Source organism: Oncorhynchus nerka, linkage group LG24, assembly GCF_034236695.1.
Source record: "Oncorhynchus nerka isolate Pitt River linkage group LG24, Oner_Uvic_2.0, whole genome shotgun sequence".
Lineage (NCBI taxonomy): Eukaryota > Metazoa > Chordata > Actinopteri > Salmoniformes > Salmonidae > Oncorhynchus > Oncorhynchus nerka.
This window is the reverse complement of record NC_088419.1, coordinates 26642813-26661874: the sequence shown is the minus strand read 5'-3', so window position 1 is coordinate 26661874 and position 19062 is coordinate 26642813. Positions and strand designations below refer to the sequence as shown.

Sequence of the window (19062 nt, the reverse complement as noted above, 5' to 3'; positions counted from 1 at the left end):
CAAAAAGACACACACATGCTGCTTCCAGTTCGTGGTGAGTAATCGCTGTTCTGATATCCAGAAGTTATTTTTCGGGTCATAAGAGACGGTAGCAGCAATATTATGGACAAAATAAGTAAAACAATAAGTAACAAACAACTAACAACATAGCACAATTGGTCAGGAGCATGTAAAACGTCATCCATCCTCTTCGGCGCCATCTTACAATCTTACAGGGGGTCAATGCAGCAGTTAGGCAGACACTGTAGCTAACAATTCAAATGTGTGAATAATCATCTCACAAAGTACCGACTGAAAGCTAGCTGGAATTACGGTCCCCAAATGGAGCGTTCTTTGCTGCCTTTTAAGTGTGAGGCAGTTCCATTCCGCACCCAGATTTCAGAGGGGACACTTTGAAAAAGGAACATCAAAAAGCTTTTAGACATGACACAGATTGAGCTTTGATATTGTGAGGCAGCCCTCTCCCATTTGTCCTCTTTATCCATCAGTGAGGCTCAAACAAGGGCTGTTATGCAGATGGATGGAAGGATAAGACTGGGGCTGGTGTGGCAGCAGGCAATGATTTGTTTCCCTACAACAGCAGAGGGGAGGGAGGAGAAGGAAAGGAGAAGAGGGGAGAGGAAAGAAGGGGAGGAGATGAGGGGGGAGGAGAGGAAAGAAGAGGGAGAGGAGAGGGAGATGAGAAGGAAAGGCGAGGAGTGTGATGATGCCACGACACTGAGCCAGGCCATGCAAATCACTAAAGAGCAGTGGGGATTTAAACAGACAGACAGGCCACCACCAATCCTGGACTTGGCATTTCTCACAAAGCCCCTATAAGCCCCAAATGAGTGTCAACTTTTAATGATGGAGATCCAAGTCTCCCTTGAAATGTAAACATGAATTCATGGTGCTGTACAGTTCAGTATGCTGCCTTGGTTTTTATTATTTTAGTCTGCATGTATGATTGATGACTACAAGACACATCAAATTAGATCCCTCTAAATGCAGTGCCACTGTACAGGAAATTAAAAGGGATTCTGATTAGGTTGGCAATGTTAATTTATCCGTAAGTGCTAATGCACATAGTTAAACAACTGTTATTCTCCCTAAAAATGGTTGCCACTTTGGTTTTCTCACCTCTGAGCATCCATTAAAAGTAAATCCTTTGCAAACTTACCTTGATAGAGAATTTGATCCCCGGAAAAGCCTGGCTTTAAGTTTGTGATAAACAGGTTTGTGTTGCTATGGTGTTTCTTTTAATGGAATTGTGTTAACAGGTTTAAGGAGCAGCGTTATAGTGCTGCAAGAGTGTGGGGGAGAGGGGCTCCCTCACTTTTTCAGTTTGATAATACACAAAGCTGGTAAAACTTCTTCTGGAAAATGTATTCTGATAAATTCTAAAAAATAATCATATTTAATTTCTTCCCTGTCTTCCTGGGGGGCTCCCGAGTGGCGGTCTAAGGCACTGCATCTCAGTGCTAGAGGCGTCACTTCAAATCCAGGCTGTAACACAAAAAAATGTAAATAAGAAATCACAACCGGTGGTGATTGGGAGTCCAATAGGGCAGCGCACAATTTGCACAGCGTCGTCCGGATTTGGCAGGTGTAGGTCGTCATTCTAAAGAATATTTGTTATTAACTGACTTGCCTAGTTAAATAAAAGTTAAATAAAAATATATATATTTCTGGCTGTGGCGATAATGATTAACTGTAGGCTACGTGTGTGCACTGCGAAGGTCCATCAGATGCTTTACCACTTTGGCAAACGTTTATAAAGATTCACCAGCTGTTTCTATCCAGTCTTATAAACAAAATGAGAAGCCGCATGTTCACAACCACAAGCTTTAAAGGCTTGTCCGCAGCGAACCAGGCTGCAGGGCACACACCTGATATGTCAGGCAAACATCCTGGAGAGAGAGCTGGCCAGAGCCTCCCCCTCCGGGATTCAGGCAAGAAGACATTTGCATCCTGTGCCAACGCTCGCCCTCCTGTGTACCTCCACCATCAATGGCTTTAGGGACTTTGTTCACAGTAGGGGACACGTGCCACGCGAGCTGAGACCACTGCTTAACTGTACATGATCTCCAGTGCTTGACTTGGGCGAAGCTCACCGGAGCTGAGTACCGGCACTTCCATTTCTCTACTACTTGAGCTCCTGCTCAAAATTATTGTGGAGCTCCTGCACCTATATATAAACAGTACCGGCACCCAAAATGAGTACTGGAACCTATTTTAGTCCAAGTCAAGCACTGTACCTCGGCGGCGTGTTAGAGGGGGTTCAGCCACATGAACCTTATCATCACACCAACGAGATCTAGGATCCAAATTCACACGGTGTCTGCCTTGATGTTCATAAAACTCCACCGACCCCCTCTTGCGGAGTGGAATCCAGAACCAAATGTGACCACTTGGTAACGGCGACACCATTCTGCGGAGGAAATCCAAACCATAGTAGCCACCGCAAAGCCCAAAGAGCCTGACCCTCTGGAAGTTGTTGTATCCCTCCTTGGGATATTTCGACTATTGGCTATTGGTTGAGACGCAAAGCCTGTTCTAGCTTGGGATGGCAGGGTGGGCAATTGGAAATATGAATTAGGCCAAGTTGAAGGTAATAATGCATTAACATTATATTAGTTTATTGAGGTGCATGGTTACACATCAAAGCTTGATTTTATTTTATGTTTTAAAACAAATGTTCTGCAATTCTGCGTAGTAATGATTTATGTTCACTACTTTGTCAATTGATTTGAATTAATGTTCAATCTCTGCAAATAAATGATATGAATTGATATTTCACCTCAGTTTTCTTTTTATTCTGTAATAGGGTATATTGTAACCATGTGTTCAAGCTAATCAAAGTGTATTTATGATACAGCGTGGTGTAAGCTACACAATACAATGTAATGCCTACTCACAACTAAAGCTCTCCCTGCAAACAGTACAGGGATATTAAGCTATATGTATTTACATTAGGCTCTAGCCTACAAATAGCTATACCACGTAGTCGTAACCTATTATGCTATACTATAAATTAATATTGTTTGTTCCTGAACTGGCCGAATCGCAGAGCTATGGTTCAACTTTTTTAACATCATTGCACGATCCTGGCGCTGTCCTTTCAGCAGCACGAATGGCCCTCCAATCGCTTAAAATAACACTCAAGATGCATATTCCCATAAATAAAGGCATATTCCCACTATAAATGCATATTTCCATAAAACTGATTGAGGTCAATCAAATGAATGATGATCACCGGTAAAACGTGAATAATTATCATTCACGATTGACTGTGATGGCCTATTTTGAAATGAGGTATGCTTAACTTGGTAATTGAGGGTATTAAAAATAAATATTGAGACAATATATAGGCTAGAGGTCGACCGATTATGATTTTTCAACACTGATACCGATTATTGGAGGACCAATAATCGGTATAATCGGTATTATATATTATTGGAGGACCAATAATCTGTACAATCGGTATTATATATATATTTGTAATAATGACAATTACAACAATACTGAATGAACATTGAACACTTTTATTTGAACTTAATATAGTACATAAATACAATCTACTTAGTCTCAAGTAAATAATGAAACGTTCAATTTTGTTTAAATAATGCAAAAACACAGTGTTGGAGAAGAAAGTAAAAGTGCAATATGTGCCATGTAAAAAAGCTAACGTTTAAGTTCCTTGCTCAGAACATGAGAACATATGAAAGCTGGTGATTCAATATTCCCAGTTCTTCAATATTCCCAGTTAAGAAGTTTTAGGTTGTAGTTATTATAGGAATTATGATGCATCAACTATTTCTCTCTATACCATTTGTATTTCCTATACCTTTGACTATTGATGTTCTTATAGGCACTTTAGTATTGCCAGCGTAAAAGGCTTGAAGTCATAAACAGCGCTGTGCTTCAAGCATTGCTAAGAGCTGCTGGCAAACGCAGTAAAGTGCTGTTTGAATGAATGCTTATGAGCCTGCTGCTGCATATCACCGCTCAATCAGACAATATCAATCAATATAATATAATAAACACCGAAATACGAGCCTTTGATCATTAATATGGTAAAAATCCGGAAACTATCATTTCGAAAACAAAACGTTTATTCTTTCAGTGAAATACCGAACCGTTCCGTATTTTATCGAACGGATGGCAACCTTAAGTCTAAATACTGCTGTTAGATTGCACAACCTTCAATGTTATGTCATAATTATGTAAAATTCTGGCAAATGAATTACGGTCTTTGTTAGGAAGAAAGATTCAGGCGGCCCAAACTGTTGCATATACCCTGACTCTGCTTGCACTGAACGCAAGAGAAGTGACACAATTTCCCTAAATTAATATTGGCTGCTAACATGAATTTCTTTTAACTAAATATGCAGGTTTAAAAATAAATACTTCTGTGTATTGATTTTAAGAAAGGCATTGATGTTTATGGTTAGGTACATTTGTGCAACGATTGTGCTTTTTTTGCGAATGCGCTTTTGTTAAACCATCCCCCGTTTGGCGAAGTTGAAGTAGGCTGTGATTTTATGATAAATTAACAGGCACCGCATTGATTATATGCAACGCAGAACAAGCTAGTTAACCTAGTAATATCATCAACCATATGTAGTTAACTAGTGATTATGTGAAGATTGATAGTTTTTTATAAGATAAGTTTAATGTAGCTAGCAACTTACCTTGGCTCCTTGCAGCCACAAGGTCCTTTTGACGCTGCACTCGTGTAACAGGTGGTCAGCCTGCCACGCAGTTTCCTCGTGGATTGCAATGATTAATCAGTCGACCTCTAGTATAGGCAGACGTTGCAAAATGAGGATGAATTTTATGCATATTCTATAATAATATAGAATTATATTATATAGATTTATATATTCAATAGGCTACATCTGTCGGTACAAACTTTGATTCAGGAAATTATGACGTCATTTGCATTTTTTATGTAGCGCTCCATCACCTAAAAAAATGTTGCAGGAGTGAAAGGAGTGAAACAATTTCTAATTGCCATTATAAAGGTGCAGCTTTGAGGTAAACCACAAGTTTTTCTGAATATTAAAACCAGTTCAGTGAGTGATGAACTATGTTCAATAAACAATGAAAACATACTAACTAAAAATATATCTAATTACTCAAGTATTTGTTTGATGCTAGTAACTAATTATCTGCACTAATGATAAGACCCAATAGGTTCAACTATATAGCGTTATACAATACGCCCTACCATTGTGTGACTAACATTCCACGTTTCACTCTGTATGACAGGGCATTCTGATGAACCTGTTTGTAGACATGACTACAAAATAATCTGATACTTTACTGTAAAGAAATATCTAGACTAGCTCTTATAACTGTGACTATTTCTTAACAGTCCAGTAGAAGGATAGAGACTGGTATCCATAATAGAGGTATATGTGCATATTCTATTACCACTGACCCTCTCTGTGCTTCCCCCTGGGCTACCGTCCTCCTCCCCCAGGCTGCCTGTATCCCTGTCCTACTGAGCAACGGCTGGGAGCTGCCTTTTTCCGAGATCATCGACTGGAGCAAAGCAGCTGTCATCGGGGACGAGAGGCTCCTGCTGCAGGTAACTACTGATGGAGACCTCCTCCCTATGACACTTCTTTCTCTCTCTCACTCGCTCTCTCATGCTGTTATACAGTACCGTAAGCTGTACCTTATGCTAGAACACAAGGCAATCACAACTCACGTTGGGCTCTATAAAGTAGACCTTAGTAAGGACCACTGGGATTAATGACTTTTACCGCTCTCTCCAAAGGAATATATTGATACAATTTTGCAAACGTACTACAGTAACTTTTTGGGAGGTCAATATTGTCCTATCACAGCACTCCTGTTTGCTGTAATATTCTGTTACCTCAAACTACTCTCTCTTATCATTCTGCATTAGTTGCAGTTTCACGTTCATTGGGATGAGTCTTGTCCTTGAGGCAGAACTGAGCGATTTCCGCTAGATGGGCCAGCTGCAAAGTCAAAATGGTCTATATTGTAAAAATTCATGATTTTTTTTCAGTCTTAATTTAAGGTTGGGGTTAGCAGTGTGGTTAGGTTTAAATAAATAAAAAATGGACTTTGTGGCTGTTCCAGCTAGTGACAGCTCTGCAGAGCTGCCTCCAGAAGAAGAATAATTTTGACAAACGCTAACCTGCGCATTCCTACAGTTACCTTTTGTTAGCTTCATAAACTAGCCATCCTTTAACTTTACATACTATACCAAGTATCCAGAATTAGAGGAAGTGAATCCTCATCTTTCCAGCCACACCCGCGGTTTCAGAGGGGCTTGTTTGCAGAGGGGTGTGATGAAATGCCAATATACCTACACATATTAATCCACCCCATCCCTGCAACCGCCCGCCCATCTCCCTAATGTCTCCCAGAGCATGGGCCCTGTATCAATCAACTATCCCATTAATTATGTCATTCAAGATGTATGATATTTATATTCTTTAATTACTGAACTTATTAGCAGCTGATGTGGCAAAAAGGAAGACCTTTGATTTACGATATGCAAAATGTCACCCAGAACATGAAAATAAATGAGGAAATGATGTGTGCCGAGATATGACAAGATTTCCCTCAGTGTCATTCACCTTCTTGTCTCAGTTCCATCCCCCACTTATGAAATCCGCACAATTATTAGAGGAGCTGCCTGTTGCCGTTGACCTGGGAACGACCCATGGTTCTATTGAAACCCGACACATTTATTTTATCGCAGACTACTGATACACACAAAGATGTGTATCAGTTGATTTGCACTCTGAGTCAACACACAATGCAAATGCAGCCTATTAAAAGCCGTAAATGGTTTTAATACAAGTCCTGTAATTATACGCTGTTGAATGAAAGACATTCAGAGTTGCTAACTATTGTTTTTTCTCACTCTCTTCACCCCCTAGTTACAAAGACCCTGTCCTAAAAGCATGCTAATTGTTGTCAGATATGTGTAGACGTGGAAAATATGCTGTGACAGGATATGAGGCACTCAAGGACGTTTTGTCTCTAGAAGAAAGAAAAATATATAATGACAGCATTTGTTCACTAGACACAAATAATTGTTACATCTAATTAAATTAAGCACTTAGAAGTCAGACACACCAAGAAAACGGTTGGGCCGATAGGTACTTAACACAGTAGGAGGCCGTTCCATCTCTTGCTAGAACAAAATATGTACCTACTGAGTGCCAACCTGGTACAGACAAGCCTGACGTTTCTACTTGTAGAATCGCCCTGCTCGTCAGTAGCCAACAACTTGACTTTGAGCCAATCAGAGAACACAAACCTTGAAGTGGAGGAGCCAATAGGAGTGACAAGTAAAAGGAAAAAAGGAAGGCACTTTTCCCTGTGTAATCCATCCCCTTTTCTAAAACAATAAAGCTGCATAATACATATTTTTTTACTAGAGCAAGTATTTACATATTTTATTTCTAGCTAAGGATCTTTGTGTTTGAAGAAGGATTTTTTTTGTTAGGTTTGATAATGTGCACTTTTTTTCTTTGCTTCCCACATCTCCATGTGAAACAATCCGATCTATAACCAAATAATATGCCCTGGCAAATATTCTTATACTTGCCGGTGTAACCTAAAACATTATCCCAGTTTGATATGCTGCTTGTGTATGCATTCTGATATCAGCTAAAAATAAATCATGTTTCGGTCATGGACTTAAAAAGCACATGGCTAGTGACACTACATGGCCAAAAGTAGGTGGACACCCCTTCAAATTAGTGGATTCGGCTAGTTCAGCCACACCCGTTGCTGACAGGTGTATAAAATTGAGCACACAGCCATGCAATCTCCATAGACAAATGCAATCTCCATAGACAAATACAGGCAGTAGAATAGCCCATACTGAAGAGCTTAGTGACTTTCAACTTGGCACCGTCATAGGATGCCACCTTTTCAACAAGTCAGATTGTCATATTTCTGCCCTGCTAGAGTTGCCCGGTAAATAAATTCTGTTATTGTGAAGTGAAAAGGTCTAGGAGCAACAACAGCTCAGCCGTGAAGTGGTAGGCCACACAAGCTCACAGAACGGGACCGATGAGGTGCTGAAGCGTGTAAAAATTGTCTGTCCTTTGTTGCAACACTCACTACGAGTTCCAAACTGCAACGTCAGCACAAGAGATGTTCGTCAGGAGGTTCATGAAATGGGTTTCCAAGGCCGAGCAGATGCACACCACGCGCAATTCCAAACGTCGGCTGGAGTGGTGTAAAGCTCACCACCATTGGACTCTGGAGCAGTGGAAACGCGTTCTCCGGAGTGATGCCTCAGGCTTCACCATCTGGCAGTCCGACGGACTATACTGGGTTAGGCGGATACCAGGGGAACACCTCCTGCCCGAATGCATCATGCCAACTGTAAAGTTTGGTGCAGGAGGAATAATGATCTGGGGCTGTTTTCATGGTTCAGGCTAGGCCCCATGGTTCCAGTAAAGGTATATCTTAATGCTACGGCATAGAATGACATTCTAGACGATTCTGTACTTCCAACTTTGTGGCAACAGTTTGGGGAAGGCCCTTTCCTGTTTCAGGATGACAATGCCCCCGTACACGAAGCGAGGTCCATAGAGAAATGGTTTGTCGAGATCGGTGTGGAAAAACTTGACTGGCCTGCACAGAGCCCTGACTTCGACCCCATTGAATAGCTTTGGGATGAATTGGAATACTGACTGCGAGCCAGGCCTAAACACCCAACATCAGTGCCCGGCCTCACTAATGCTCTTGTGGCTGAATGGAAGCAAGTCCCCGCAGCACTGTTCCAACGTCTGGTGTGAAGCCTTTCCAGAAGATTGGAGGCTGTTATAGCAGCAAAGGGGGGACCAACTCCATATTAATGCCCATGATTTTGGAATGAGATGTTTGACTTGCAGGTGTCCACATACTTTTGGTAATGTAGTATAGTTGGCAACATTAGGTTCTACCATTTCACAATAGCCTTGAATCAATAGTTATTACTTCTAAACAAAATACTTTTGGGTGGATCTTTATTGTTTGAACAGACGCTGAGATTATAGTTGATTATCAATGCAAAATGGGCTACTTTGATAAATAGCCTATATAGCCTATAGATCAGATCAAGGACCGAAGCAACAACACTGCCCCAACAGCTACAGAAGGAATGATCCGGCGCATCTCAATTTTCAGGTAGTACAAAGTATGTTAAATGCACTGAGGTATAATAAGAACGGTTATTGTCGGAGTGTATTACAAGGAGCCGCCCTTCTTGGCTCACATCAACACCATTATCCCAGAAACCCTAGACCCACTTCAATATGCATACCGCCCTAACAGATCCACAGATGATGCAATCTCTATTGGACTCCACACTGCCCATTCCCACCTGGACAAAATAAACACCTATGTGAGAATGCTATTCATTGACTACAGCTCAGTGTTCAACACCATAGTGCCCTCAAAGCACATCAATAAGCTAAGGACCCTGGGACAAAACACCTCCCTCTGCAAATGGCTCCTGGACTTCCTGACGGGCCGCCCCAGGTGGTAAGGGTAGGTAACAACACATCCGCCATGCTGATCCTCAGGGGTGCAGTCATGACTGCACGGCCAGGCATGACTCCAACACCATCATTAAGTTTGCAGATGACACAACAGCGGTAGTCCTGATCACCGACGACGACGAGACAGCCTATAGGGAGGAGGTCACAGACCTGGCCATGTGGTGCCAGGACAACAACCTCTCCCTCAACGTGATCAAGACAAAGGAGGTGATTGTGGACTACAGGAAAAAGAGGACCGAGCACAACCCCATTCTCATTGACGGGGCTGTAGTGGAGCAGGTTGAGAGATTCAAGTTCCTTGGTGTCCACATCACCAACAAGCTAACTGGTCCAAACACACCAAGACAGTCGTGAAGAGGGCACGACAAAACCTATTCACCCTCACAAGACTGAAAAGATTTGTCAGATCCTCAAAAGATGCGCACCATCGAGAGCATCCTGACGGGTTGCATCACTGCCTGGTATGGCAACTGCTCGGCCTCCGACTACAAGGCACTACAGAGGGTAGTGCGTACGACCCAGTACATCACTGGGGCCAAGCTTCCTGCCATCCAGGACCTCTATACCAAACAGTGTCAAAGGAAGGCCCTAAAAAATGTCAAAGACTCCAGCCACTGTAGACATAGACTGTTCTCTCTGCTACCGCACGGCAAGCGGTACCGGAGCGCCAAGTCTAGGTCCAAGAGGCTTCTAAACAGCTTCTACCCCCAAGCCAAAAGACTCCTGAACATACAATCAAATGGATACCCAGACTATTTGCATTGCCCCCCCCCCCTTTACACCACTGCTACTCTCTGTTGTTATCATCTATGCATAGTCATTCATTTTAATAACTCTACCTACATGTACATATTACCTCAACTAACCGGTGCCCCCGCACATTGACACTGTACCAGTACCCCCCTCTGTATATTGTTATTTTACTGCTGCTCTTTAATTACTTGTTACTTTTATTCTTATTCTTACTCATATTTTTTTGCATTGTTGGTTAGGGGCTCGTAAGTACGCCTGTTGTATTCGGCGCATGTGACTAATAAAATTGGACTTTTGACGAAAAACGACATTGCAACACTGCGCTACGCTCCTTACTTTCCGTCTCCGTAGTGTGTGAATTTACCTTAACGGTCCTGCTTCCGTCCTTCTCCTTGCCCCAACCTGGGCTCAAAGCAGGGACCCGCTGAACATATACAGTGCATTCGGAAAGTATTCAGACCCCTTGAATTTTTCCACATTTTCTTACCGTACAGCCTCATCAACCTACACACAATAAAACATAATGGTGAAGCGTAAATAACAGATACCTTATTTACATAAGTATTCAGTCCATTTGCTATGGGACTCTGAATTGAACTCAGCCGCATTCTGTTTAAATTGATCATCCTTGAGATGTTTCTACAACTTGATTGGAGTCCGCCTGTTGTAAATATTATTTGGAAAGGCACACGCCTGTCTATATAAGGTCAGACAGTTGACAGTGCATGTCAGAGCAAAGACCAAGCAATGAGGTCGAAGGAATTGTCCATAGAGCTTCTAGACAGGAACGGTACCAAAACTTTTCTGCAGCATTGAAAATCTCCAAGAACCCAGTGGGCTCCATCATTCTTAAGTGGAAGAAGTTTGGAACCACCAAGACGCTTCCTAGAGCTGGGCACCTAGCCAAACTGAGCAATTGGGGGAGAAGAGCCTTGGTCAGGGAGTTGACCAAGAACCCGATGGCCACTCTTACAGAGCTCCAGAGTTCCTCTGTGGAGATGGGAGAACCTCCAAGAAGGACAACCATCTCTATAGCACTTCACCAATCAGGCCTTTATGGTAGAGTGGCCAGATGGAAGCCACTCCTTAGTAAAAGGCACATGACAGCACGCTTGGAGTTTACCAAAGGGCACCTAAAGGACTCTCAGACCATGAAAAACAAGGTTGTCTGGTCTGATGAAACCCAGATTGAACTCTTTCGCCTGAATGCCATGCGGTGAAGCATGGTGGTGGGAGCATCCTGCTGTGCGGATGTTTTTCAGCTGCAGGGACTGGAAGACTAGTCAGGATTTTCTTATGTTTTTTATTTGTATTTTTATTTATTTATTCTTTACTTCAGTTTATTTAGTAAATACTTAACACTTTTTCTTAAAACTGCATTGTTGGTTAAGGGCTTGTAAGTAAGTATTTCACTGTAAAGTCTACACCTGTTGTATTCAGGATATGTGACAAATACAATTTGATTTGATTTGATTGAGGGAAAGATGAACGGAGGAAAGTACAGAGAGATCCTTGCTCCAGGGCGCTCAGGACCTCAGACTGGGGCGAAGGTTCACTTTCCAACAGGACAACGACACTAAGCACACAGCCAAGACAATGCAGGTTTGGCTTCGGAACAAGTCTTTGAATGTCCTTGAGTGGCCCAGCCAGAGCCCGGACTTGAACCTGATCAAACATTTCTGGAAAGACCTGAAATTAGCTGTGCAGCGACACTCCCCATCCAACCTGACAGAGCTTGAGAGGATCTGCAGAGAAGAACGTAAGAAACTCCCCAAATACAGATGTGCCAAGTTTGTAGCGTCATACCCAAGAAGACTTGAGGCTGTAATCTCTGCCAAAGGTGCTGCAACAAAGTACTGAGTAAAGTGTCTTAAAAACCTCTTTGGGCTGAGATCGTTAACGGGATCGATATGTCAACACCAGTGAAAGTGCAGGGCGCCAAATTCAAAACAACAGAAATCCCATAATTAAAATTCCTCAAACATACAAGTATTTTACACCAATTTAAAGATACACTTCTTGTTAATTCCACCACAGTGTCCGATTTCAAAAAGGCTTTACAGCGAAAGCAAACCAAACGATTATGTTAGGTCAGAGCCAAGTCACAGAAAAACACAGCCATTTTTCCAGCCAAAGAGACGAGTCACAGAAAGCAGAAATAGAGATAAATGAATCACTAACCTTTGATGATCTTCATCAGATGACACTCATAGGACTTCATGTTACACAATACATATATGTTTTGTTAGATAAAGTTAATATTTGTATAACAAAAATCTCAGTTTACATTAGCGCGTTACATTAAGTAGTTCCAAAACATCCAGTGATTTTGCAGAGAGCCACATCAATTTACAGAAATACTCATAATAAACATTGATAAAAGATACAACTATTATGCACGGAATTATAGATACACTTCTCCTTAATGCAACCGCTGTGTCAGATTTTTTTTTTACTTTACGAAAAAGCACACCATGCTATAATCTGAGTATAACAGATATCCGCCAGGTTGTGTAGTCAACAGAAGTCAGAAATAGCATTAGAAATATTCACTTACCTTTGATGATCTTCATCAGAATGCACTCCCAGGAATCCCAGTTCCACAATAAATGTTTGTTTTGTTTTGTTCGATAATGTTCATAATTTATGTCCAAATACCTCCTTTTGTTAGCACGTTCAGTTCACAAATCCAAATTCATGACGCGCGATCACTAGGAGCAGACAAAAAGTTAAAAAGTTCCGTTACATGTCAAACGATGTATAGAATCAATCTTTAGGATGTTTTTAACATGAATCTTCAATAATGTTCCAACCGGAGAATTCCTTTGTTTGTAGAAATGCAATGGAACAGAGCTCGCTCTCACGTGAACAGCTCGTGGCTCTCTGGCAGACCTCTGACTCATTCCCCTCTCATTCACCCCCACTTCACAGTAGAGGCAACAAACAAGGTTCTAAAGACTGTTGACATCTAGTGGAAGCCTTAGGAAGTGCAATATGACCAATATCCCACTGTGTCTTCGATAGACAATGAGTTGAAAACCTACAAACCTCAGATTTCCCACTTCCTGGTTGGATTTTCCCTCAGGTTTTTGCCTGCCATATGTTATACTCACATACATCATTCAAACAGTTCTAGAAACTTCAGAGTGTTTTCTGTCCAAATATACTAATGATATCCATATATTAGCTTCTGGGACTGAGTAGCAGGCAGTTTACTCTGGGCACCTCTGGGCACCTTATTTATCCAAGCTACTCAATACTGCCCCCATTCATAAGAAGTTAATACTTATGTAAATGTGATATTTTTTATACATTTGCAAAAATGTCAAAAATTCTGTTTTTGCTTCGTCATTATGGGGGTGAAAACGATTGAATCAATTTGAAAATAAGGTTTTAACGTAACAAAATGTGGAAAAAGTCAATGGGTCTGAATACTTTCTGAATGAACTGTAAACAACTGCTTCCCACAAAGCATCGTTACCCATCACTCGACAAAAGCTGTAGTCCTTGCAAAGCAAGGGAAACAACTCATTCAAGGTCTCAGAACGAGTGACGTCACCGATTGAAACACTACTGGTGTGCACTGCTAACTAGCTAGCCATTTCACGTCAGTGAGATGAGCCAGGCATTCACACACGTGGCATGGTTACGTGGCACGTGGCATGGTTACACGTGGTCTGCGGTTGTGAGACCGGTTGGACTTGCTGCCAAATTCTCTAAAATGACATTGGATGCGGCTTATAGTAGAGAAATTTACATTTACAGAGCAACGGCTCTGGTGGATATTCTTGCAGTCAGCATGCTAATTGCATGCTCCCTCAAAATGTGAGAAAACTGTGGCATTGTGTTGTGGGACAAAACTGCACCTTTTAGTGAGGCCTATTATTTTCCACAGGTGCACCTGTGTAATGATCATGCTGTTTAATCAGCTTCTTGATATGCCACATCTGTCAGGCTGATGGATTATCTTGGCAAATGAGAAAGGCTCACTAACAGGGATGTAAAGAAATGTCTTTAATTTCAGCTCATGAAACATGGGACCAACACTTTACATGTTGCGTTAATATTTTTGTTCAGTGTAGTTGTGGTCATATGGCGAGTATCTATGGAAATGCAAATGGAGAAATTATAAATCAATGTCATATTTGCAATTTTGCATTTTTGGTGACAAAATTCTAAATGAAATGCAAGAAAAGATATTGCATTATCATTTTCATGATAGCAGGGTAGCCTAGTGGTTAGAGCGCTGAATTAGTAACGAGGAGGTTGCAAGTTCGAATCCCTGAGCTGACAAGGTACAAATCTGTCGTTCTGCCCCTGAACAGGCAGTTAACCCACTGTTCCTAGGCCGTCATTAAAAATAAGAATGTGTTCTTAACTGACTTGCCTAGTTAAATAAAGGTTAAAAAAATGATTGAGTCTGCCTATTTGAGAAGGAAGTAGCAAAGTGTGACACATTTCAAAATCAAATGTAAATGCATCGCTAGTGTGTGTCACCAGGTCATTGTCAAAGAGATCCCCTCAGTAACCCCTGCAGATGCTATTCACATTCTGGAGTCCGATTTCAAGGACGCCAGTGAAGATGGCAAAACCGTGTCTCAGGATGACATCCTCTTCCTGAACAAGCTGAATGATGGTATAAGGAAAAATAGTCATGACCATTATAAATTGACCTTGCCTTTTAAGGAGAGACCCAATCTACCCGACGATAAACAACTCGCCATTGTACGACTCAGCCATCTTAAAAGGAAACTGTTAAACGATGAAAAGTATAAGGAACATTGTCAAGTTCATGGATGAGGTCATTGAAAATGGTGACGCGGAAGAAGTTGAAGATGATGAAAATGAAGGCAGGAAATGGAATATTGCTCATCGTGGTGTCTATCATCCTAAGAAGTCAGATAAGCTACGCGTAGTATTTGATTGCTCTGCCAAGTACAAGTTTAAATGACGATCTGCTTCCAGGGCCTGATTTAATGGACAAGCTGAACGGTGTTCTCATGTGTATTTGGCAGATGTGTGACATTGAGAAGATGTTTCACCAGTTCCATGTTCCAAGAGACTGACCAAAACTATCTGCACTTCCTTTGGTGGAAAAAGGGAGACATTACTCCACAACCTCAAGTGTTCCGCATGAAAGTGCATCTGTTTGGTGCTGCATTATCTACTGGAAGTGCAAACTATGGGCTGAAGCATCTAGCTAAGGAGAACAGAGACCTATACCCTCTAGGCTCACAATTCATCATGAGCTACTTTTATGTAGATGACAGGGTCACAAGCATAGACAGTACGGAACATGCTATTCAGTTTGCACGTGAGGCTCGAGAACTTCGACTGCACATGTTTGTATCCAATGACAGAGCTGTCCTAGAAAGCATACCACCATCTGAACGTGCATCCGACATTAAGGACCGTATCCTTTCATTTGATGACTTGCCATCAGAAAAAAGCACTAGGGATTCAGTGGCACGTTGAGTCTGACTGCTTCAAGTTCAATGTCAATCTCAAGGACCAACCTGCAACGCGTCGAGGTATATTGTCTACAGTTGCCTCCTTGCAAAATATTGCTGATCTCCCTCCAGAGCGTGTGGACTCATCACCGCCCTTTACATACTGCGATATGGATTGTTTTGGCCCATTTCTCATTAAGCAAGGACGAAGAGTGCATAAAAGGTATGGTCTTCTCCTCACCTGTTTTTGCTCTCGTGCCGTTCATATTGAAATATTAGATGACATGTCAACAGATGCCTTCATTAATGGTCTGCGCTGCTTCATAACCATACGTGGTGCAGTTCGACAGATTAAATGTGACCAAGGAAGCAACTTTGTGGGAGCCAATAATGAACTGAAGGAAGCGCTCAAGGAAGTTGACATGGACAGGCTGACTGCCTATCTCGTTGAGAAACAGTGTGATTTCAGCATGAATGCCCCCCATTCAAGTCACGTGGGTGGCGTCTGGGAGCGAACAGTGAGAGGTATCCTTAGCTCCACACTCTCACTCTCTTCTGGTAGACTAGATGATTATTCTCTACGAGCCTTCTTCTACGACGCAATGGCAATTGTAAACAATCGCCCACTCACCGTTGACAACCCCAATGATCCAAACAGTCTTGAGCCACTCACCCCTAATCATCTGCTTACTATGAAATCTACCACAGCTCTACTTCCTCCTGCCAGATTCATCAGGGAGGACATGTACGCTCAGAAAAGGTGACGGCCTGTTTAATATCAAGTAGAACGGTTTTGGAGACGCTGGCGAAAAGAGTATCTAGCCAACATCGCCATCCGGCAGTGCTGGCACATCCCGACGAGAAACCTGCAGTTCGGTGACATAGTGATGATGAGAGATGATGATCTGCCTAGAAATGAGTGGCGGATGGGTAGAGTCTCAGAGACTGCTGTTGATAAAGATGGACTAGTAAGGAGAGTCAAAATATGTGTTGGTGATCGGAAGTTAGACAAGACAGGCAAGCGTCTCACCAAGCTGTCAGTGTTCGAACGCCCAGTTCAAAAGCTAGTCTTGTTGCTGGAGACTGGTTAAGATATATGCCCCCCCAAATCTCTTTACATCCTATATCTAACCATGATCTCTTCTACTTTTGAGTCGTTTGTGCTATGATTCCATACCTTTCTGATACCCTATTTCTGGTCTTAGGTCATTTAAAGTACAGAAATCATTTGTTATTTGTGTATACCATGTACATTGTTCCAAATCACTCCTGATTTAGTGGGAGTGTAAATGTACCCCTAAAAAGAGTGTCCGATCACGTCTGCTCTATATTTGGACTTTTATTTTCTTGTAGGAAATTTCTATCCTCTATCCTATCCTGTATATTTGACAGTTTAGTGTGACTTTTATTTTGAAAGCAGGCTTTTTGCCTTCTCTGTTTTACGCGCCAAGGGTATATGGGAAACAGGCACGAGAGAGGAAAAGGAAAATACGTTTTCGTTAAGGTTGTTCAAGCACCCAAGAAACAACGAACTTAGCACCTGGCTGGAAAGAGGACGAGCTCTTACGGTGTTTATGGAAATGGTACCGCATGAAACTTTCATGAACCATCAGTTTGAGAGTTCACCATTCTTTCAGCTGGGGATGCTACAGGGACCATACCAGAGAATCTGTAAGGGAGCAGATGATCTATGATATGGATTGGAACCAGTCTGATTCTTATGAGTTCATGTTGTCTGATTTGAAGGCTACAAAAGTTATTTTTGGGAAGAAAATACTTTTTTATTTTTTAGCTCATTTGATCCCGACATGACAGTGTGCCTTTCAACTAATCTTTTTTTGTGTTCCAACCCTGTCATTGCTGTGTACAGGCAACCCCAGCAAGTCGTACAGCAGACGCTGCCCCCTCCTGTCTTCCAGTTGATGCTGACCAAGCTGCCCACCATCACAGCAGCACCTAAACCAAAACCCTTTTCCTACCCCTTACCCTAAACCGGGTTCGTATCCTAACCCAACCCCACCCCTTATCCTAAACCGGGTTCGTATCCAAATCCAACCCCACCCCTTATCCTAAACCGGGTTCGTATCCAAATCCAACCCCACCCCTTATCCTAAACCGGGTTCGTATCCTAACCCAACCCCACCTCTTATCCTAAACCGGGTTCGTATCCAAATCCAACCCCACCCCTTATCCTAAACCGGGTTCGTATCCTAACCCAACCCCACCCCTTATCCTAAACCGGGTTCGTATCCTAACCCAACCCCACCCCTTATCCTAAACCGGGTTCGTATCCTAACCCAACCCCACCCCTTATCCTAAACCGGGTTCGTATCGTAACCCAACCCCACCCCTTATCCTAAACCGGGTTCGTATCCAAATCCCAACCCTCCCTTCCCCATACACTGATACATCACACTCTTCCCTTCTTTGAGCCCACCCCTCTCTTTATTTATGGTTTTGTTTAGACTGATTTTGTTTTGACTCCTGTTTTTTTTTGTTTTCATTTTCATTTTTACAATTTTAAGAGTTGTATAAGTCTTATTATTATTATTATTATCATCATCAGACGGGTAAGGATGTTCTCCCATAGGAAGCAAGGGCTGGAGGGGCACCAAAATGGCTGAAAGATGTCTTCATGCCCTGATCTGCACTTTGCTATTTCCCTTCATGGACTTAAGCGCAATGGATTTGTACAATTGGTTAGTCTAGTTCAGTGTTCTTATTTCTTGCCTAATGGGCAACAGTGTGAACATTGTCATCACTACCTTTGCTATAACACCTCATTGAACTACTCAATAAGACCACTCTTGGATAAATTGAGTGAATGAATGATTGGTTATGACAACATGCACTAAACCGGAACATATGGTTGTGAACAATAAAAAAACAGCAGGATATGTGAATTAAATTGTGACTAGTGCACTTCATACGTTGTACTTTTATAATCTTTGTCTTCATCCATGCCAAACCTTTTGCATAATTTGTGCTCCTTTTTCACAGACAGTTTTGGATGATGACCTGTCTCCATAACTGACAGGAAGCGAGAAGGAATATCATCACCAATGATGTTACTAATATTTCTAACTGTACTGATGAGGAAGAGGGAAGACATCCATTGTCGCTGAACTGCTTGACCTGTTCAGTAAAAATTACAGTGCCACTTTCTTACCAGTAGTCACATGTTCAATAAGAAGTTCTATACAATACAGAAGTGTTTTTTGCTCTATAATGAGGTTCTGCCAATCATATGTTGGAAAACATTATCAAGAAAACCTACAATAGCTGAACACTGTGATAGTAACCTGTTTGTTGAACAACAGTGATTCTAAGAA

The 19062-nt window shown here is 41.9% G+C and overlaps 1 protein-coding gene across 1 annotated transcript in view; it reads left to right on the top strand.

Annotated features, from left to right (window-relative positions):
- LOC115107751 (exostosin-1-like) overlaps positions 1–19062 on the top strand; it is a 306697-nt gene that overhangs the window by 249624 nt on the left and 38011 nt on the right. Inside the window, exon 4 of the mRNA XM_029631363.2 lies at positions 5468–5575. Coding sequence (XP_029487223.1) covers positions 5468–5575 — 108 coding nt within the window. The remainder of the gene's footprint in view (positions 1–5467; positions 5576–19062) is intronic.